The sequence below is a fragment of the Ptychodera flava genome, chromosome 11, assembly GCF_041260155.1.
Source record: "Ptychodera flava strain L36383 chromosome 11, AS_Pfla_20210202, whole genome shotgun sequence".
Taxonomy (NCBI): Eukaryota; Metazoa; Hemichordata; class Enteropneusta; family Ptychoderidae; genus Ptychodera; species Ptychodera flava.
The window spans coordinates 31,944,536-31,968,421 of NC_091938.1; the positions used below are offsets into that span (position 1 = coordinate 31,944,536).

Sequence of the window (23,886 nt, forward strand, 5' to 3'; positions counted from 1 at the left end):
TGCTATTGGATACCAGGGACACTTTATTACTAGATCCAGAAACTTGTTAAAGCGGCTTTCTCAACATGTACGTGTGCCGTTGAGACTATTGTTGATATTAGAGGAATGAATTTCCCAGTTACATCTAGGTGCTGTACGTTGTGTAGTAAGATTAAAATATACTACAAAACAGATACAAAGAATGGTTAATAAAGTGGAAAAATTATGCTTTTTTCCTAATAGCTTTGTTTGTTCAGGGTAGGAAACACCAATATCGTAATGACAGAGCAATATTTTCATTACGAGACAGGAACCACGCACTCATGGCAAACCGCGGCAACACAATTCCTCGACGTCGACTCATGCACTTACCTGCGATAGTGAACAAGACTGAAAATAAATTCTTTTATCGTGGAATTTAGAGTATCAGCAGCCAGAATTTTTTTCTCATTGTCGTGGCGAAATGTCACTGTCATGTATGCTTAAATTATCATGGACGGTGTCTCTATACGTTGTATTTTGGCGGGCTTTATTTAATGTGAAGGCGGTGAGGTCAGAAATACACACTTTCGCATGATAGAAAAACTCAATCACAAGAACTCATAATTTGCCATGTATAATCACTTTGCATTTGATCAAATCTTTTCATTGGATAAAAAACAACAAATATTGACTGCCAACTCATTTGTTTAATTTGATAAACCTATACAGAAACAAACTGCAAAATATCTAAATATAATAAAACGGCTGACATAGATGTGAACTTAAGTCAAGAAGACTAATAAGAGAGTAAATATTTCGTTTTTATACGTGACATTTAAAAATAAGCAATAGGCACTGTTTCTCTCTAATCCTAGTAAGGTTTTATGATTTTTCATATATGCCCCTTGCGAGCAATCGTGTCCGTCACATATTTTCATTATCAATGTCATTATTTGGTATACTTATGGATTTTAAGAAACGCTTAAATCATTGAGTTACCATTTATTAAAATTGGATATTAAAAAAGGTATTTAAAACACCGTTAAGACATGTTATGTCAATACTCACCTATATTTTCATGAGCAAGATTGATCGAAAGATTGTAATTCCGGATGAAGTAGCTTGCAGCGAGGTCGAATTTTTCCAGATCCTCAAATACTGCAGCTGTACCTTTGTCTACGCCTTTGTTCTATGAACAAAATCCAAACACTGGAATTAAACCAGCCATGGGTATTGCGTAATTTGCATTTGTGGCGAACATATCGTGTTCAGAAATAAAAATCACCGTATGCATGACAACTATTCCCAAACATTGTGTAGACACGTTGCATCTGGGGTAATTTTCTTACAGTTCCTACAATTAGATGATTTAAAAGCTTCATTCAAACCCGAATTTGAACGCTACGATGCTGAACGTTACAACTTCACGAAATGTAAATAAAACTGAAAATTGTTAATTGGTAACATTGGCGAGAGATCTTTATCTTACATCGGCCGTGCATTATGGAACAATTATCTCTACCCTTTCCTTCAGCCGCTCCCTCAAAACTTTTCTGTTAAACAGGAGTTTAACCTTTTTTGTTCGCCCAGTCTGCCAGTCCACGTGATTCGACATTTCCTCTGATACAGTGTACTTTGTCATTACTGCGCCTAGAGCTCTGTTCTCAGAGATTAGGCTCATTATAAATGTATTTATTATTAGTACTATTATTATAATCGAATAAGAATTTAAGATTATCAACATTTCCTAACATTAATGCAAATTCCATTGGAAAAAGCAGCTCCAGTGATAAAACGTAAATGCATACACAAATCAAAATTAGATCCAAACGATCTGAATGTTGCCAGTCTATCACTAATGAAGAATTATGTATTTTTTATTTTCATCCGAAAATCTGTACTTTGCAGATAAAACGAATGATAATATGGAATACAAACCCTATGGATATCTTGCCACCTTTGCTCGTTACGTTTGTCAAGCATATTGCTGACAATTTTCACAAATACCTAGGAAGAGGAATGAGAATCAACATTGCTATGTATTTCAACATACACGACATAACTGTACACATACTCTAGCGAGCGTTACTACGTTTTAAGACCCACAAGAATATTGATATACTTCAGAGCATCTACAAAGGTTTCTTCAATATATCATAATTGAAGTATTTGCTACATGAGTCACATTTCATTTAATTACAACTCATAATTAAAGCTGCAAGCAGCGTTGGCGGGCCCAAGCGATTAACATGGTTTCCAGTTCGTGCTGTGATTTTATTATTTGCAAAATTTCAGCTTAAAAACAGTCAAGTCCTTGTAAAGAAGAATTTTGAACATCATCTCATATTTACTGTCTGTTTCAATCGTAATCGTATGTTTTATGCAAATACAATATGGCGGCAAAACCACGCGACCGATCAAATTGCCTTTCACAAACTTGAAAGAGCTCTCACTAAGAATGACAAAAGTGGAATTTCATTGCCATCAGTGTTGTGGTTCTGGAGAATAAGATTTTAGAGATAAATTGCCATTTTCGCAAAATCGAATTTGGAGTCTGAAACTGAGCACGGTGAGCTACCGAAAATGTCTTTTAAAAGTACAAGACATATATGAATTACATGCTACTCAATATTGACAATACTGGAAGGCTGAAATATTGCATCAAATTAATGTATTCATCTCTGAAATTTTGAGTGCAATAATTGCAATTTGGTTGTAATTCCATTTAGTCATATATTTTTTCATTTCATCTTTACTGTTCAAAGTTTTACTTTTGTATAATTTTATGACAAGAATGTGAAAATTTAGAAAATCAAGCATGGTGACCCCATCTTTTGTTTGTAATATTTGATTATTCTCATATGCCAGAATTCAAAAAAATTTCCATGTGTTCTTCCTTGTATTGCTTTCTGGCCTGATCTTGTTTAGGTATAATGTTTCACTGTCATGAGCGTCATTTGACACACACTATTCTTCAACTACCATGTACATCAGAGTCAGAGCTCTCTCTGTCACTGCTAACGTATGCAGTAACAGTGACACTACTGTACCAGTAACAGGGCAGTATCTGATAGTGACAGTTGCCCATAGGCAGTAGCGGTATTATCTTTGATAATTTTGACAATATTTATGTTCAGTTTATACAACTGCGTTCGTGTTCTACTCTCTACAGTATGTTGAACTGTCCAGTATTCAGCTTGCTAGCACAGCCAGTGTATGTGTACCATGCATCAATGCTGACAACTGACTGTCAGTCTGGACTCTAATTAAACTATCACCTAATACATATTTATATATACTGGCTTTGTCGAGAAACTGAACATTGTGTGTTTGAGCATGCTGTAGGGAGACAGCAAGAAACTGTAGTTGATATATTGGATAGAAATATTGCAAAAATCATCAACGGTTGGAGCTTGTGCCCTGTTACTAGGCTCAAGTCTGATTTTTTTACGACAAATCACAAATGTTTAGATTTTTTTCGAGATAAAAGTCATGGAATGTGACAAAATGGTTGTAGATTCTGTTAAATTATTACTAACATTACAACATTTGAATGACATAAAAATGGTATTGTTCATTAAATTACCTACAAAAACTTGGAATCGGAAAATGTAAAACATAAAAGGAAACCAAAACATTTTCAAGTGCCCCCTACAGGTGGGGCAATATTTCAAGTTCCCTCTCTACTACCCTCAAAATTTTCGAATCACCGTTCCTGAATTTCTCCAGCCCCCTATTAACCGGTTTTTTTGGGTTTTTTTTTGTGAACGCAGCCTTGGTAACAAACCTGCAATCGCTATCAGTGCTGTACTGTACATGTCGCGCTTTAACAGCACGAAACCTGCTTCAGCACACCAGTTTTTCAAACGAATTAGATATCCATTTTCATACCAGTTCAAAAGTAAAATACTCATAGACTTGAGATATTTGTGCATGTTAGACTTTCGATACATTTGCTTTACGCTTGAATTTAGCATGTCTCCATGAATTTTAGCAAGCGATGCTCGGGACAGCGCGCACAACGTATCGATGACACTTGGGTCAGGGGTCATCACAAAAAAAAAATCAGTGCGTATTCACGGCCAGCTTGAATCATGCCACGGATCGCGGAAATCATGGATCATAAATCCAAATATTCATGTCTATTACTTAAACAGAACCCTAAAATATAAAATACATAATGTTTTGATATTGAGAACCATCTTTTTGTTTCACTGACGATCAAGTTTAATGCTCAAATATCGCGACAAGAATTGCGCATTTGCACGATATGAATGCGGAAGTACGTTGACTCGGAAGACGAGCGAGCGCCTTCTCCGCAAGTGAGTTAAGGCAGGGGTCCAGACCGAATTTCGAGCCGAAATTCATTTCTCAAAAAGTACTTGTCATATTTTGATGAAATTTGGTACACATACGTAGTTTTGATAGCTCTTTCAGTTTATGTAATTTAAATTTGCATAAAAGGTGTCACGTGATACTTATACCGACATTTACCCGCCAAAATCGATAGTATTATCTATCGGCATATTTCATCTTGTAGACAACGTTTAAACCTCATTTTTTTCAGCAAATTATAACAGAGTATGTTCAGGTCAATCGATTAACAACCTTCACTTAGAAAATTTCGGAGTTAATCGCCTGATATTTCTGCCAAATACGTACGATTTGTACGAAAAATCAATTCTTGTTTGAATTTCTGTAATTTTTTGAAGGAAACGTTACCAAATCATACATGTGAAAGGTATGGTTGCAAAGATAATTTAAGCCTGAGTTTGAGGATAGCAAAATTTCTGAAAAAAGGGTAATCTACAAGTTGAAATTTTCGAAAGAAATCTGGTCGTTGTGTACGCGATCGGACCATCTCGCAAGCAATCCAAAAGGTCATGACCCCATCGCCTGTTACGACAAGGATTATCTGCACCTGCTCTATCGAATTACCTTATGGGATATTTGACGCATCAGATCAGCTGTTTGCAGTGTGTTTATCAATTACAACGTCTTCCAAAACTTTGATTTTTCTCGGGTTTTCATTAAAATTTGCGGGTTTTTCCTTATCAAGACGTCGGATCGGACATGCGCAAGTCAATTCCCGTCAGTGTTGGTATTTTTTCTGCGAAATAAATGTGAACAATGAATCTGAATAACTAATGTGTGTGTCGACTCATCTTTCCTCCTGGGACAAATAGTACAGCTTTATATACAAAGATGTTCATTTTTGTGCAAATTTTTATCATTTTATATCAAATTACGGCCGCTATGCGCAAGGCATTATGGGCTAGAATAGGCGCCAAATTTAAGAAGCTAGCAAGGAGTGATTTTGCCGGCAGAAATTTGGTAGAAGTCTTGGAGATTTTCCGTCGATCAACGTCAATGCTCCTATGGCAGTATGAGTTTCTGTAGCTATTTTATGACGATTGCTGCCAGGGGCACGAAAGTCATCGACGAAGAGGCTGGAAAATTGCCTTTGGGAGAGTCTGAATATAGTGTGAGCAGTAACAAGCGCACCAAATTGATGCCTTCAGCGCAGCTGTCAACAAAGTGCAGGTATGACAGATACTGTAATATGATGAAGACAAACCACAATATGTTGGTCGATTTTAAGCTATTCCAAGGCAAGGTACGTCTGTTTGAGAAAAAACTGAGTGCTCATTACAACTGGGAGAATTACAATCGGGCTGGCGAAAAAGAAACCTTCTTGAATCATTTCTCATACGCCAGTTGGAAGAAGTTGGCATTGTATAGGCAAAAGCAACACTTGCCTGTTGATTGTTCTGCATGTCAAACAACAGATGTTGACAAGCATATACTTAATAAGTACAACAACAAGCATGCAAGATCATCACCCTTTCTTGAGGCAGTAAATGAAATCAACAATATCAAGGAAGGCATGAATAAGGCAACTATTGGGAAAAGCTCAAATACTGATGGGATCAAAGTAAAATACACACAGAGAGATAAGTCTAAGCAAGCTGATGATCTTTATTCAAGATGCAATGCTTTCTTTCTGAAGACACACAACACAGAATTTGCAGATGAGCTTACAAATCTCCGAAAATTACACCTACATAAAATAACACCAACTCAGGCAAAACAACAAAGGAGATCAAGATTAAGGAATGCAAAAAGAAAGATTCAAGAAATATATGCCGAGGGCTTTCGTGATTTGTATGCGGTATTGGGTACCGGTACATCGTTTGCCTGCTATGAAAGGGCACGATTAGTTCAGAATTCGAATCTCGTAATTCAGCAGAAGAGCGGGTAAACCATAAACTTAGACTTGAACAGATGGGTAAAAGAGCCTGTCACAATCATTTGGGACATCATACATCAAAATCCCGGAATAAAGAAGAATTCAATGAAATATCGCAGTACAAGGAAGTTCAAAGTGTGAATTTGAGTGAACTAGGAAGAAAATATCAAGTCCCCTCTGTTTCTGATCATGGTGTTATCGCAGCAAATGCTGGCCAGATAATTAAAGACTATGCAAGAAATCAAGGTATAGATGTTGACAAATTTAATGTGAACAAGAAAGTGCAGGGAAGAGATTATGATAGAAAGGTGAGACGTAAATGTAAACGAGGTCCAGGAGGCGAAATTACTTTACCCCAGCACCAGTCCGCCAAGAAACTGCAAAGCATTCTCAAACAGAAAATATTGAGTGGTGAAATCGACATTGGAGATCTTATTGCACCAAGGGTATTCTCTGTACAGAAGCTTGAAAACAATGAATTGAAGAAAGAAAGCTATTCTGTGTATGGAAGAAAAATATCTCTGTTGAAGATCAGACAGGAGGAACTGAGGCGACATGAAGAAGCAGGTGTGTTGAGAAGTAATAAAGCCAATTGCTTTGAAAACCTACAAGAAGAGGACCTTGCTGCTGTCCTGAAGAAAATCAATGAATATGATGGTGATATGTCAGTGGAAGCTATGAGAGAAAAGGTGAAAACGTTGGCCACAACCAGACACTTCAAAGTGTGGCATGACCACAGCAGTGTAGCAAATCATTCACATGTAGTTTTCATGGTGAGTTGGATGTATGATCCCGCAGTGTTTCTCACCAGACAAGAATATGCAGAATTGTATGGCACCCAGTTGGACATTCAGAGTCTGGTTGAAAAGCCTCGTTTGTACATAATGGGCAGATCTAATTGTTCTGAAGTTGACCAGTTGTCCTATATTGATACAAGGGTTGCTGATTTGATAGCGGCAAAAAAACCTGTCACATCACTGGAAAATGTTCAGTATGAAGACACCCACAGGTTCTTCCATGGTGATGGACCATCTCAAGAATTTGAAGAGGGTCAACAGGTCGGTGGGCATTTCCAATGCTTGTGTGGTGCAGATGCAAGACGACATGACGACTTGAGCTACTGCTACAAGATAAAGCCACTGTCGTATGATGACAAACGCGCTTTAGTAACTAAAAATAGTGTGATGTGGAGACGAAACAGATCAAAACTACATCCATTTGCAAATCTGTCTGTGAAGGAGCTCAGAGAAGAACTGGAAGAGAGAGACGAAGATACTGATGGGTTATTGAAACCAGCTCTACAAGAAAAAGTAAATGAAATTCTTCATGGAGTCAGAAGAGTGCCTTCATTATTACAAGAAGATCCTGAGGCCAAACTAAGTGAAATCAATTGTGAGAAGTATGAAGTACTGCGTTGTGAGCCACTCCATGACCTCAAGGGCCACATTACAAATCTATTTGAGGAGCTACCTTCACATGTTGAAAATAAACAGGACATGAAAGAGTTTATCAAACATGCCTGCAACAACAAAGATGAAATCCGTGGATCTGATGCAAGGAAAGCTATCATACTTCTGTCCAAATATATTGAAGGGCAGATTGCCGGGGTTAAAATGAGCAAAGATCAAGGCCAACTCATTGATACACTGGTGGAAATATGTGAAATTGCTTACCAACGTGACGAATACAGAAATCCACGCCAGGTATTGAGATGCTACAATCTTGCATTTACTCATGGCTACCTGTGTAAAAAGGTGATTGGCAGTCCCAAAACTATGACAACCAGGCGGTTCTATGGCAGATATTTTCATAATCTTACTGTGCATCTACCCGAACAACTGAGAATTGTCTGCCTACGATCAACAAATACTGAAAATCAGGAACGTGTTTTCAATCGCATCAAAAGAATCACAAAAAACACTTCATCCAAACGTCCGGGTGGTATTATTGGTAATGCAATAGTACGACTTCATGCAGAAGATGAAGTAAATGCCGAGGGTGATTCACTTGAAAAACAAGAAGGTGAAATCAAGAAGCTTGCCATACAACTTCCCCAAAATGCTAACACAGTTCTGGGAAAGGAACTACTGCAAAGGAGGCCAAGACTTGTTCAAAGTCACATAGAAAGGATAGCAGACTATGTGTTACCCGGCCAAGGTGTATGGTGGAAGGTGACTGAAAATGGAATGGAGTTTCATGATAGTTATGCTGAACCAGAATTCCATGAGGTAGGTAAAAATGATTGTATTTTGTAGGAAAATTGTAGTCCTGCATGTTACAATATTGTACATAATATTGACTGATATTTTTTGTTTAATGTGCGGTAATAAAACACTGTGTGTTCAACATATTTACACAACCAGTATGTATTTAAAGAGTAATTTGTTATTATTTACAGATCAGAATTTACCAGTCAACAATAATATTGCATGTTGCTTTTGTTTGGGAGGCTAATATTCAGTGTAGAGTGATAAATGAAAGTATTTTGTTAAGAAGAGACAAAATAATTAAATATTACAGCATATTACTGTACAGCTTTTATCCTTCTTAAGTTTCACACTTACTGTTTAAATATTTTCAGGAAGGACCAGCACTGCATCACTTCCGTTCCACAACACAGTACAAGGTGAGCCAGTATGTTGCTGATTGCTGGACCAAGTGTATTGAGAAGATGCAAGATACTTCTTCACAGTTCACATTACCATTGAAGCAAGTCCGGCTGTACAATGAGAATGGAGACAGCAGTGGTGTAATTAATATGATGGACAATTCTGCCAACAGCAATGGTAAGACAAATCAATTTACTGCAATATCAGCTTGAATGCAGTCCCTCTTAGGGATTGTGAAGTTATTAAACATGAAAACATATCATAATAATTGTATGTGTGTGTTCTGCTGTAATTATACTATTATCTCTTGCAGCTGAAAAAATATATCGTGGTGTATATTAACATGCAGATATTACACAGTAATTTGTTGGTTTTTGTCATTTACAGGCAATTATGATGACAGTACCGAAGACGTACCAGACCCTGTACAACCTGAAATTAACACTGGTTTTCACAATGAGGAAAGTTGCAGTGGTCCAGATGAAGATGTATTTCTCGAAGTTGAACAAGAGGATTACATAGCACAAGATACACCTACCTGTAGTGGCAATGGTGATGGCATGCAATGCCAAGATGAGTTTGCTTCGTCAAGTGATATTTCAGGAGCTGTGAATGAAGTTGAAGATTCTGAAAATATCAACAACGTAAACATCAGAACAAGGACACAAACAGAAATGACTGCCAGAAACAATAATGACACTTGTGATGACAGAAGTGCAAATAACACTGTAACAGCAGTTGCAAATTCCACAAATAATCAAAGGAATCAGACACAATGAAAAATGTTGAGTTCATTCTTGGTAAAACACTTGAAGTCAGAGAATTCGGTAAATACAGGCGACAGCTCAAAATAATCCACAAAGCAGGGAAATAAAAAATTCATATGAGGATTCAAAAGCCAGAGTAGCATCAAAATATTGAAAGCACACAATACAGCAAAGCATACAATCAAAGAGTGGGAGAAACAGTTCTGTGTGTCTCATTGTGGTGATCTTCCTTCCCTAGATGACTATAAAAATAATTCAAAGATACACAGAGTCTACAAACAGAAACTAATAGCAGCAAAATTTCTGCAACACTGGGGTGTTGACTTTGAATAACATAATGTAATTAGATCAAGGCATTGGAAGAGACTTACCATCAGTTCATCTGAATTAATCATGTGACAGTGCTCTTCACATTCTCACGCCTTTCCTTCCAGTCATTGACTTCCATAAGTATATTCTGTAGAAAGTTATTAACTTTATGCTCTTTTATTGTATTCAGGAAACTTGTGTCTCTATCATTAAATATTTGAATGTTATGTACATACTTGATTACTGATAGAATTTAACAATGAAATATGATACCAATCAAATAGTAAAGTTTGCCTTATTCAAGGGTGATAAAACATGGTCAAACATCATAACGTTATCTTGTTTGAACTTACACAGCATTGTATATATACTTTCTGTGAAATTTTGGAATATGTTGACGATGTTGATCTACATGCAGATCACTTTAAATTTTGTGGATGAAATAGTCCTTGATAAAGCTTATAGTGAACTGATCACTTTACGCTTAGACAATCACGTGATTTTGTAAGGTCACACAATCAATGAACTAAGTGACCCGTACCTTAATGTACTTGTCATGTAAATAAAACGTTTATTCAGTCACAGCCAATGGAGTTTTTGTTCACCTCCCTCCTTCCTGCCGCCATTATTTCACAAGCCTAAGCTATACATTTTAGAAAATATGCTTCGAATTTCTCTCTGTTCAACATCGTAGTTCATAGTTATGAACACGGCAGAGTTTGGCCTCAAAGTTGAAAGGCAGCTAGCCCAAACCACTGGCCACGTACTGTTTACGCAGACTGACCTCACAATCAGTCTGTCTGGGCCGCGTCGTTCAGCTACACACGGCTCATCGAAGCATTTCGCGTTTGCTACTCACCTTGTCGGCCCATATGATATAACTTTTCAGACAAACAATCGTCGTTGCATTAATTCCGCTTTCTTTGCAAGCGATGTCCATGTGTTCCTGAAATTTTGGTCCATGTTCTGCTAGGCGTTCGCCCTGTATATATACAACCAAGCCAGCTCGACGCGTACGCGTCCACACGAAGGCCCACGCATGCGCAGTGCTATTTTGTTGATATTCATAAGCCCTAATGCATATTCATGAGAACGTTTCTCGCCCATGCCTTAACCTACTTGCGTCTGAAAATCTGTTTCCGATATCACGTTACAATACACTGAAAAATCTCGCGAATTCATCTCTACGGAAGCCAATCAACACAAGTTCCTAACGTCTGTAAAGATATTGTCTTGTTGCCAGCAATACACCACCAACATTTTCGCCGTTCAGGAGTGCCTTACTCGCTCTACTTTGTAAAATAAGTCGTATGCTTTTGCTGTTACCTAACTTTCCAAATTCACGGTAGACTTTCCGCAATAGTAGTTGAGGATTTTGTTCAATATATCGCGCGTGGTGGAAACCGCAATTATCCATAATCACACAGTCACCTACAGCCAAACACGGATTTCCAAACTTATCCGTAACTTGAACAGCCCCTCTGAAAAGGTTCAGTAACTTATATAAACCCGTTTGATGGGCCAACGATCACATCAGAATGATCGACACCCGTTGCACTGATAGGGAGGTTGATCGTATGGAAGTAATAACTGGGGTCTCTGCGGTCCGGTTTAGATCCAGACCGCAACGAAATACGGTCTTTTTGGCCGAAATTCTTCTCTATTGGGGCATGGATGTAAAAAATAGAGGCAATATCCTTTCCCTATCTGCTTTTACCTCCTAACCTACCGCAGAAAAGTTGCGATTAACTTCTTCTAACGTCCAAAACCGCTCGCATTCTGAAACATAACGTACTCGACAAGTTATTTAAATTTACCCATGGAGATCGCCATTGTGAATCTCGCCGAAGAGACCCAAGTTATCTCCACAGACCGTTGCAGGGCTGTGGTGGAGGCCGTATAACGCCGGGAACACAAACCTGAACGCAGGGCTACTTTTACACTAATAAACCTCACGAAGTGCATGTTTACTGAGTGTTCCCACTGTAATAAGTTGTGCAAAGAAACGTTCTGAACAGCTACACTAACAACTGAAATGGTCACACCTATTTAGACCTAGAACTATTATAAGAGCGTCCAGATTTGATTAGCCATTTTACCGACAGGCTGTGAGTGAGCAGCCATTTTAAACCTAGTTTCCTTCCCAACTGACAACAATCAATAAACAATATGTACCGGTAGTTGGTAATTGTAGCTGCCTTCTAGCTGCATCGTAAACTGTGATTTGTGAATGCTTTAGTGGGGTGAAGGCGATGTGAGACACCTGAGTGTGGTGAACGCCATAGCGGGCGGGGTGAGCGCTACACAAAGGAGTTTATCCCGGAATCCCGAGGACACCGCGACATTGCACTTTTTATATGATATCCAATATTTACGGCTACTAGATTATACAATATCGAAGTTAGATTGGCTCGGCTAGATCTATAAGGTGGTGAAATATCCGATATATATCGGATATTTACCTGTAATTTGACAGAATTCAGTATCGCCTAGTATCTAGGTTAGAGTCAGTCCCTGGAATCATGAATGTAAAAAATAGCATGCTGGAATTAAGTCGGGTTTTACCAGAACAGTAAGGCGGTGAAATTTCCGATATATATCGGATATTTACCCGCGATTTGACAAAATCTAGTATTGTTTAGTATCGAAGTTACAGTCAGTCCATGAAGTCGGTTTTATGAAAACATGTACATGTAAGTGGTGAAATGTCCGATATATCGAATAACGACTGAAACTAACTCACTACTGCACAGACTCAGATAACGCATTCCATTGCTAGGAAACCTGGCCTGCGCTGCCTAATTCCAAATAGGTTCGTATGGATATAGGAGAGACACCAAAGAAACTACGATTTTAAAAATTATTTTAATTTTTAACATTTCACCGACTTCAATCAACTCTAGGCGCATCGTACCGTGCATTTGTAATGCATTTGCATTGTTTGGATGTCTCGAAACTACCGAAAGCGTACAATGACCGGACTATAAAACGGGGGATCTTGAAACTTTTTGGCGCATGCTCATTTAAGCTTTTGTCAAATTCCAACGCTATCAACTCACTATGTGGGTTGCATGCAAAAGAAGTCTGCCGTCAGTCATCGGCCGACGTACAACAAAGCGACAAATTATTTTGTTCAAAGAGTAGACAATTAAATGACAAAATATTTCGATAATATGGCTGATATAAGGATTATTTTTGATTCATTAGTAACAGTGATGGAACCGGCATAATTTACGATGGTGGACATGGTTTTCTCTCGCCTGCGCGATTGCGCAAATCGCGCATTTCCGAGCCATTGTCTGCCCTGGTAAAGTTACTGACAGCGCGGAAGTCGCGCAGAAAACAAAGCAGGCAAAGACGCCGAAGGAAGTGGATGTTTACTGAGTGTTTCCACTATAATAAGTTGTGCAAACAAACATAAGATGCCAGGTCGCACCTATTTAGACCTAGAACGGAACTATCGCAAGAGCGTCCAACTTTTCCGATATTGGATATAAACCCGCGATTCGACAGAATCTAGTATTGTTCAGTATCGAAGTTAGAGTCAGTCCTTGGAAGTCGGGTTTGACCAGAAATGCAAGGTCACGATATATATCGGATATTTAACCGGGATTTGACAGAATATAGTATCGTCTAGTATCGATATTTGAGTCCCCAAATCACCAACAAATATCTAGTAAATATCGGCGACTTCACAGACCGTGCGTGCCAAGGCACAGGCAAGTCACTCTAGTATTGTGTACTATCGATATCAGAGTCCCCAATTGCCGATAAACATCCAATTAAATATCGACGATTTCACAGATCTGGCGTACCGAAGCACAGGGCAAGTCATTCTACTATTGTCTAGTATCGATATCAGAGTCCCCAAATCCCTGATAAATATCGGGTAAATTTCGGCGATCTCTTAGACCGGGCATGCAACTGCACAAAGCAATTACAGTGAAATTCGATCAAGCTGCAGAACTTCATTTAACAAGGTGCTGTTTCAATAGATATGTATCAGCGATTTTTACGACATTAACGGCTGGACTTGATGTGGTCTTGTTTACACTTTTAATCAGCTACATGCTCTCATTACACAACACACCAGGGCCACTCCATCCATGTCAGATAGAGAAACATAAACAAATCACCACACCTTGCAATGTCATGTATCTGTCTTTTTTATCATGATGAACAAGTGAGCGTGCATTCAGACACCTGCTACATATAAAAATACCCGAATAGCTTCATTTATGGTCCTTGACACTCACATATAAGCTGTGCGTAGACCCCAGTAATTGTGCCCTAGCAGGACCTTGTCTCTATTCAGTCGATCACACCGGTCGGACACCCCTTAAAGCAAGTGGCACACTCCTCTAAGTACTTCCGTCGCAGTATACTCGACAACGTCACCTGGCGTACAAAAGCTGGTCGCAAAAGTTGCCTTACACAAGGGGCCGCGGGTATTGCAGTCTGTCGTGCCGTCTTTGACTTTCAAGTGTACAATATAACATACATCACTGATCGATCTTCTGACTGACGAGGTTTTAAACTGCAGCCTTTAATATGAACATGTGGGCGACTTAACCGATCCAAATGCCTTTCTCAAACTTAAAAGTGCTCGCACTATGAAAGATATGAGTAAAATTTCAGTTGAATGTGTGTATTGCTTCTGGAGAAGAAGATTTTTAAAGATTAAATTGTGATTTAAACAAAATCCAATATGGCGGCCAAATTACGTGACTGATCAAAATGCCTTTCGCAACTTAAATGACTACCACTAGGGAAAATAAGTGTAAAATTTTAGTTCAATCGGTGTATTTGTTCTGGAGGAGAAGATTTTTAAAGATTAAATTACGATTTTTCACAAAATCCAATATGGCGGCGAAACTACGAGACCAATCCAAATGCCTTTCGCACACTTGAAAGAGATCACACTTTCGATGATAGATGTAGAAGCTTTTTGCAAACTTGAAAGAGATCACTGTAAGGGTGACATGAGTAAAATTTCATATTAATCAGTGTTTTGGTTCTGGAGAAGATTTTTAAAGATTAAATTACGATTTTTTGCAAAATTCAATATGGCGACCAAACCACATGACCGATCCAAACGCCTTTCGCAAACTTGAAAGAGATCACACTTTAGATGATAGATGTAAAATTTTAGTTCAATCGGAGTGTTAGTTCTGGAGAAGAAGATTTTTAAAGATTAAATTGTGATTTCACAAAATCCAATATGGCGGCCAAACCACGTGACCGATCGAAATGCCTTAAGCAAACTTGAAAGAGATCACTGTAAGCATGACATGAGTAAAATTCCAGCTTAACCAGTGTTTTGGTTCTGGAGAAGAAGATTTTAAAGATTAAATTACGATTTTTTGCACAATCCAATATGGCGGCCAAACCACGTGACCAATCGAAACGCTTTTCGCAAACTTGAAATAGATCACACTGTAGATGACATTTATTAAATTTTAGTTCAAATGGTGAATTTGTTCTGGAGAAGAAGATTTTTAAAGATTAAATTGTGATTTCAAAAAATCCAATATGGCGGCCAAACCATGTGACCGATCAAAATGTCTTTTGCAAACTTAAAAGAGATCACTGTAAGGATGACATGAGTAAAATTTGAGCTTAATCGATGTTTCGGTTCTGGAGAAGAAGATTTTTAAAGATAAATTGACTATTTTAGAAAATCCAATATGGTGGCCAAGGTCACGTGACCGCATGCGATTTTATTTGCAAATTCTAAAGACCTTAGGTCATGCTTACTATACAAAAAATTTCAAATCGACTAGACCCCTAGGTCTTCTGGAGAAGCCATTTTTAGGTTTTTTGAAAATCAAATATGGCCGCCAGGTCACGTGACCAATCAAAATTTCAAGGATCAGGTGCACGAGTACTAATTGATACCTACTAGCCCTGCAAATTTGAGAAGTTTTCGTTCAGCCGTTTAAGAGATCTAGGTCGACAAAGAATCGGCAGAAGAAGAAGGAAAAAGAGGAAGAAGAGGAAGTAGTAGAACTTGAGCAATAACAATAGGGTCCCAGCCGGTCGGCTTGGGCCCCTAATTAAGGATGATTGGGCATTGAAGGCATATTTAAACATACGCAATATCCCTTGTTATCAAGTGAAATGCTGGATAACATTTTGTCAATCCTTCCTTCTCAATTGAAATCGTTATCAACCAAATACATTTCGTGTTAGATAAATCTGACACTTAAGTGACGCATCAAAGTAAATTTGAGTTGGCAATACTTACGAACGAGAAATTCATTTTGCTTCCTACGTCACCTTCCAACATAAACGGTTCTTTCTGTAGAATCATATCGAGAATTTCGATAACTTTCAAAAGATCTCCTCCGTTTATGGTTCTTTTATCAAGCGATATAACTTTTTCAATTTCGTCAACGATCTTCTCTGCTTCTTTGCTTGTATTAATCCCCCTCACCTTAGGGAAATAAGTAAGGAAATATTTGTTGTTATCATACGAGTAAAATATCTTTGTACAAAAGATAGGGTAAGTCAATGTCTTTCATTCGGTGTTCTACAAGACAAAATAGCACTTCAACAACAAACAAACGACGGTAATAATGTAATAACGGCAATGGTAATTATAATGGTAATATTTAGTACCTGTTATGATTAAAAATTGCTTGTAGTTATTCTAGTTCATAGGGAGACGTTGAAAATAATGAAAATTGCATTATTTGTGTTGTAAAGAAAGGAATTATTGCAAAACAGATACTTATATAGTACATTAAGCGTCTTAAGACCTATAATGCATGCATACTTACTAGCATTAGATTGAACAATCCATGTGTATATTGTTCATCGGCGACAGGCGCGTTTTATCATGGTCACATTAGAATAATGTGTCTTAAATAATCATTAATTTTTTGAAGAGGGCAAGCCATGGTGATCTGAGTCACTTGCAAAGTGTTACAGATTTGATTTTCACCGAATAAGATATTTTAGATTACTAAAACGTTGTATTGTTCTTACATGTCAGAGTGCATCTGATTTAGGCAGACATTTTTCGGGGATGCTAATGTTTGAAATACTTATTACTGTTATGCAGTACCCGTGGGTAAAACAAGTGTTAGCCTGACACACAAGTAGCAATGCATAGTATTGCATTCGGTTTTGTTGTTGCGCTGCACCTAACTTTTGTAAATGGACGGTAGTTTTGCTAAATATACCCGCATGAGAAGAAATGAACTGGAGAAAACAGATTTATTCCCTTCCCTCTTTGTAGCACTGCATTAGCCTCACAATAATTGTGATTTGGCGGAACCGAAACAGTGTCCCGTGGAAAACAGATGTCGAAGACGTTGTGTTTATGGAGGCATAAACAAGATTTGGAAATGTCACACTCACACTCATTATTTCTTTATGTGGTTGTCTGTGGCGTGGTCCATTCGAACTACACGTTTCAATCACTATGACAAGACGTCTTTGCAAGGCTGGAGCTCACGAGCACAAAGTGTGCACACTTACGCGTAAACAACGCTGGCAAACTAATTTGAGCGAGCTGGTTTCAGAGAGCATTGGGATCAATCATGTAATATCCATTCAAAGACAGAACAAATTGTATATTTAGCGTGCCAAGCTCCTTGCAATGCTGAAGGAAAACGACATTGAATATGTACAATAACTCACATAATATAAGCCGACGCATTTGGTCGCTGAGCCAAAATAAATACGAAATTAAGTATATAACCCCTCCCTTCAAATTATAGGCCATCTTCTTTGAAACAGAGCCTGGTACGTGCACACATAAAGGGTATGGCGTACAGCGTGATGTTTTCCAAAAGTTTTATTCGCATGTTATTATCATGTTCGTAACTCCCTATGAGAAGCACCTCGGTGTTTGTGTATTATTTGCAATCCCTACAGTGGCACTAGGGAAGTCAATGCATATTGTCCTGAACGTTGAATTGCCAAAGTGTCATCATGCCAGAAATACTGCTGTAATTCCATGCTAACTATTAGGGTACTAGGTCATTTTACCTACTCTCCTTTTTAGTCCTTACTCATGAGGAATCTATAAAAGAAGTCGTAAAAAGTCAAAGCGCATTTTTTCTCAGCAATTTTCTGATCGCTACCATTATACAGGAATAGAAATGAAAAACTGATTCTCACATTGGACAGAAATCCTGCTTGATTTATTCAACCGATGTGTCTGAGTGCCACTTTGACAAATGCATTATTAATTGGTAATTTATGCCTTTACACTGTAAGCTATTTCAGCTATCCACCACTTGACATTACAAGTTATGTTACAGGTACAATCTGGATTAAAGCTAGCAACTGCCGCTCTTGATAGCCTATAACTCTTTCGTTTTATGCATCCGCTACAGTTTTTTTATGAATCGAGGGTATATGCTACAATTTAATCTGCTGCATTTTCCCGTACTGAGGATCAGTGTCACCATGAGGTACATTGCTATTGTGGAAAACTGTTGTCAAATTCAGATTTTAATTCGATTAACAACACTGACATTGCAGAAAACACATACAATCAGCATACAGCCTACGCAAAAAGGGTTAAGTACCGCGAATATAAACATGCAGTGGGAAGAAGATCTAGAAAGTGTGAGAAGTAAAGCATTCTGATCAGACCAGCATAGCTTTCTATGAGTGGTATTTTGATTGCCAGTTGTATGATGACGAAAGTATCAAAAGTCCAATCAATTCACAGGATGATCCATCGACCAACACTGAAGAGTCGTGGTGTACGTATGGGGAACTTGGAAATTCTGCGAAACTCTTATATAACTGATATTTGACATTACAGAAGTTAGCAAGGTGATTTGGTTGTGCCTCAGTCAGCAGTGGGGGAGCAATACCCCTGCTGATGTGGCTTCTGCTTTCAAAAGTAACAAGAAATTGAATCCTCTTGAAATGATCTATGGCGTAGGCAGCCAACAACTTCAGAGGGCGAAAATTGCAAGAAATGCTGTTGACTAAGAGCGACATGTAAACCACTACAAAAAAGGTGGAGAGTGCCAGATTCGAAAATAAGCCTAGCTTTGCATAGAAACTTTTTCAACCACTTTAAAAACGTGGTACATAGGTAACTTTTTTGCAAACACGTTTTAAGCAGGGAAGTTTTAACGCCGTGACTTTAAGAATCTGCCGCCCTTTAGGAAAGAAATATTTCATATGTGGTTCTTACGTAGCTGTCATTAATTTCTACAATTAAAACATTTTTTCTAAAAAGATAAAAAATCGAAAAACGCAATTAGGCCTACATTGGTTTAAACCTTTCACATTACTCGCAACATTGGTTATGTCTACAGCTGCTGGCATTCAAAATTTGATATGTAAAGACCACAAGTGGATTCGATCATTAGCGTTGCCACTTGAATCCTGATACACTGGCTTTTGACAGAGTGAATCGTCGGTGAAAATAGCTGCAATAGATTCCTCCAATAGTGTCGACATTGAGGCTACATATATTGCTACGTTCACTTCTATTATGAAAGAAAAGCAGTGTTGTAAGATTACCGATTACTTCTTGTAACCCATACTTCTGTCAAATTAATACTCAAATAAAATATTGCTTAAAGTTACCTGGTCTGCAATATCCTGGTATGTTCCCTTCACGCAATATGTGGTGTCTGGGTCATACCACTCTCCAGACATACTGCAATAGCGAACGATATTGCCTTCGAAACAAAAGAATGGGTAATATTGACACAATAATAGTAACTATTTAATGTACGTATTTGTATAATCATTCATTCAGTTCACCTAAATTATTCTATGAATAGAGCTTTTGGCGATGGAACTAGCGCTGTTAGGTAACAATGTCTATGTGTTAATCAGGCAAAATGGTAGAAGATGGATGATACATGTATTTACCATCGTCAATCAGACTATAAGCCTTCTGTGCGATTTGGGAGTACACATAAATGAGGAACAATTGGTGTTAATCAACACAGTCGTTTTTATAATATCCTATGTTCACACAATCCCGAAACATTTTATTGTAATATTACTTCACAATTAAGACGTGTGTTCAAAGGACTTTTACTATACTGATGTAAGCACATGGTTTTTCATTCCCATTGGTTAATAGAATAAAAGACGTAAAAGTACCAACAAAACAAAGACGTACCATAATATCCTCGACCACACGTTGCAACTTCAGAGCAATTAGCCTTTGTTGAAGGCCAGGTAACATTGTTGGCAGAATCGACCTTTTCTTTACAATTTGAGCTCCCGGTAGCTGGAAAGTATACGATATATCAATATATATATATATATATATATATATATATATATATATATATATATATATATATATAATATATATATATATATATATATATTTACCACATGAACTGACCCGTATCTCTACCTGTGTGACGTACACCAGCACAGATAAGAAATCCATATTACCCCTGTTGTACGTCATCAACCAGAACTTTTTTCCTGCTGTGGTACCGTTCGATGTGCACGTCGCGACACAGACTAATTTGTCGTGATCGATGCCGTGCTCTCGTGGCATTCTGACGAAAAGGTGACCCGATAAATCCAGACATGGGAACATACAAGGCATGCCCAACGAAATTTCAAGTCGCTAAAGCTTTAGCTATTTTCAAGAATCGAATGAGGATACCGTCGATCACGGCTCCAGTCGTAAGGCTCAATGTAGACGTCGTCGTACCAGGCGATCGTCAAGCGACGTCATACCTGGCAATCCCAGTTGGAGATAAACCCTAAAGATACACCTCAACGAAACTTCAACTTAATAAATAAGTACCCTATAATCTTCGGGAAAGCGACATAGAAGGCACAAGCATAAAGTCGTTCGACGAACAACGATAGATTTCTTTCATCACACAATTATTCCGTTGTTTCTCGATCGAAATCGAACCTGCAGCGTAAGGCTGTAGCGAAGACATAAGCTGTCGACCTGTAGCCTTAACTCTGCAGTACAGCGCTGTAGAATCCGATGTATTTCGAAAGTTGACTCGGACAACACTCACAACAGAACAGAGTTCTCGTCAAGTAACAAAATTGGGATGTACCTACGGGCGATATATGTGTCACAGCAAACATCAAAGTCCGTAAGACTAAGACATTGACGACCGAGATGGCCATCGCGCATCGGTAGTGCCCACTACAAGCGTATAAGCCACACTCTGTGTGTCATTGATCTGAATCTCTCGGGGAAGCCAAGGTAGTAAACTTGTGATATTTTAAAAGCCACGGCATCTCTAATGATGATAACTACTGTTTCGATCGTGCATTGCATTAGCTTCATAAATACAACTGTAAATATTCTAAATAATTCAAATACTATGGTTATCCGTCGCTAGCGCGGTGAAAGCTATGTCCGCCGATGGCAGACTTGCCTTGGCATCGGTCCAGCGCGAGACAATGATTGACACGCGCACTTGACCGAATCCGTATGTCTGATTAGTGGAGATACCATTCGGTGTATCAAAATTTAGGTTAATCAGATTTATGAATGAAAGTAAACCTGTAAACATTTGACAGTAATCGGCGCAAATAATACACAAATTTGCGAAAAAAATCATGCACTTTGTTACTATAATTTTGATCCATCCACATCAAAGAAAAATACGAAGACTGTTCATGTGATATATATATAATACCATGGAACTTTTCTTTGTTTGACGTCATCGTATACTCGTGATATATATATATATATATATATATATATATATATATATATATATATATATATATATAATCTCCCAGTATTTCGAACGAGTGTGACGTCATCGAAGACGAGGGTTTCCCCAAACATAGCAGAAGTATCCCGGCGAGGAGGATACACGAGTCTATGATGACGTCACATGAGTGAGAAATACTAGGAGAATATATATTTGTCACATGCATAGACCCGCTTTTTTATTCGAATAAAATTCACTTTCCCGTGCGATGTAATTTCGACCCTTATTATGTCAGCGTGGCGTTGAAGTTGTTCGGTTCCAGCTGATTCCGTTCACATTCGGAGGCACGTTCCCCTCGATCGTCAGAGTAGTCTCTCGATGTTGGAATTTCGTGCAAAACTTGAATGGATATAGCCGTTATCATCGAGGACAAGGGAAAGGAGGATAATAAAGTATCTTCAGATGCATTATTTTGTATAAAGGTAAAGTGATAATGTAAAAAATGCATCGACATTTAACCTTGTCTTGCTGTTCATAACGGCGCTTAAACGCTGTTTACACTGTACGAACGATCACACTGTGCAATGCTGCAGTCTTCATTTTTATCTATCTAAAATTCGTGTCAAATCCTGACTGTTTCACATCGGTCTTGTTGGTCATTTATACAACCACACTGCATCTAGGAAAATTAAATTGGAGGACTACGATGCCGTATGAAGATCGTACGTTCGCATATATTCTCAACGCCTTGGACGCTGTTTTAAATTGAGAGGAAAAGTGTATCACCGTTCGTCGTAATTATGAATGAAACTTAAATCATGAACAATCACAGTGAACAAAGCGCAACAAGAAACTTTTAGCATTTGCAATTTAACGTTCATTCGATCTAGCTTTTACTTGTTTGTTATGAAAATACTTCATTGTGGCTGTGGTTCCAATCGAGCTGTCGACGTAGTGGTACAAGGTACTGAAAACCGCTTTTGCCGTACGTAGCTATAGTAAATATTCTCGCTTTAGTACAGCCTACCGCAGAAGTTCAACAGCAATACAACACTTTGCCAGGATGCTAAGAATTTAACCCGTCGCCTGACAGTATGATGTGTTGATTTGAGACATCATATTCTTAATATATATTTATTCTCATTCGGTGATAAATTTGCCGATTTTGAACGATGAATCGCTGTTTACGGCCGGCTTGTGAGGAGCTAGCATAGTGTGCAGGGAGCAGACGACAGTGAACGCTCTCGTTTTCCCCGGTTAAAAAAAACAGACAAACTGTCAGAATCATCGCTTTCAAAATCTTTGATATTTTCGCTGTATGTTATCTTTACCGCATTTTCCAGTAAATTCCTTTGTACCCACTCAATTTTCATCTGTACGAGAATGCTTACAAACAGCTTCAGTAGAAAAAAGTGCCGACCGTATACCCCTACTTCCATATATATATATATATATATATATATATATGTGTGTGTGTGTGTGTGTGTGTGTGTGTGTGTGTAGGTGTGTGTGTATCTATGTATCTATGTCTGCACGTAGGTATGTATATTTGTACTTAGGTACGCAGGTATGTTGGTCAATACTAATAAGTTGATAAGTTGGTAAAATATCCCGTCTCCTTAATTCCGAATCCCTAGTGGACATATAAACTTTTCAGTTATATTTACCTATACACTGACTTGGTAATACATCTGGTATGCAGCCACGATTATCGTCCCTTCTAAAGTTAGATGTACATTTGCACTCGTACCAACCATCCGAGTTTTCACAAACTTCATTTTTATTTTCAAAGTCACAAGTATGGTTGTTTTCCTCCTTACATTCGTCGATATCTGAAAGTAAAATGGTTGAGATGATACAGTCGCTTGTGTATTAAATTAACCAATGGTAGTCTGGGTGATAATAATGCATATTATGTATTTTAACATGATGTTAACTTAAACAAAGGACACTGAGACAGGCATTTAGTGAAATTCAGGGGCGGTGAAACACGTACTGGCGTTAATGGCCTTTCTTGTGAAGCCAGTCGAAGATTTGAATGACCTCAAGCGAGGACAGCCTGTGAACAAAGATGTGCGGATTGTCACATCGGGGTTACAAGGCGAGGTAGCGACCTTGAATATGGCGTGGGATCTCTTGCACTGTCTCGCCTCACATCGGACAACATGGTACCGGACACCCTCCTGGCAAATGCCAGTAACCCTAATGGAAATTCTTGAGCTTTTTAGTCGTCAAAATTAACAAAAAATATTGGACATTTACTGTTGGCCGCTACACCGTGGAGGGTGGGTGGGATTTTGCGAGAGTTTGAGGAGTAAGGCAAGAGCTGAAAAGACTACAGCGAAAGATTG

General features: G+C 38.3%; 2 protein-coding genes and 1 long non-coding RNA gene across 3 annotated transcripts in view; all 3 read right to left on the minus strand.

Annotated features, from left to right (window-relative positions):
* Positions 1 to 23,886, minus strand: part of LOC139144120 (uncharacterized) — a 386,360-nt gene that overhangs the window by 233,201 nt on the left and 129,273 nt on the right. The window lies entirely within an intron of this gene.
* LOC139144121 (uncharacterized) overlaps positions 1 to 23,886 on the minus strand; it is a 228,164-nt gene that overhangs the window by 199,471 nt on the left and 4,807 nt on the right. The gene's annotated exons all lie outside the window — the stretch shown is intronic.
* On the minus strand, positions 30 to 23,321 carry LOC139143185 (uncharacterized). Its single transcript, XM_070713316.1, has 7 exons — positions 23,203 to 23,321; positions 20,008 to 20,118; positions 19,461 to 19,555; positions 16,144 to 16,332; positions 1,900 to 1,968; positions 1,030 to 1,150; positions 30 to 85 (listed from the first exon to the last, which is right to left on the minus strand). The coding sequence occupies exons 3-7, from the start codon at positions 19,530 to 19,532 to the stop codon at positions 30 to 32; spliced, it is 507 nt and encodes a 168-aa protein (XP_070569417.1). The 5' UTR covers positions 19,533 to 19,555; positions 20,008 to 20,118; positions 23,203 to 23,321.

Excerpts from the sequence above, each read along its gene's own strand:
- LOC139143185 (XM_070713316.1), bottom strand. The coding sequence starts at position 19,532 with ATGTCTGGAGAGTGGTATGACCCAGACACCACATATTGCGTGAAGGGA. Across the intron at positions 1,151-1,899 it reads GGTGGCAAGATATCCATAGG|AACAAAGGCGTAGACAAAGG; the intron begins GTTTGTATTCCA and ends TTTTGTTCATAG. Across the intron at positions 86-1,029 it reads TCTTGCTCATGAAAATATAG|TCTCAACGGCACACGTACAT; the intron begins GTGAGTATTGAC and ends TATCAACAATAG.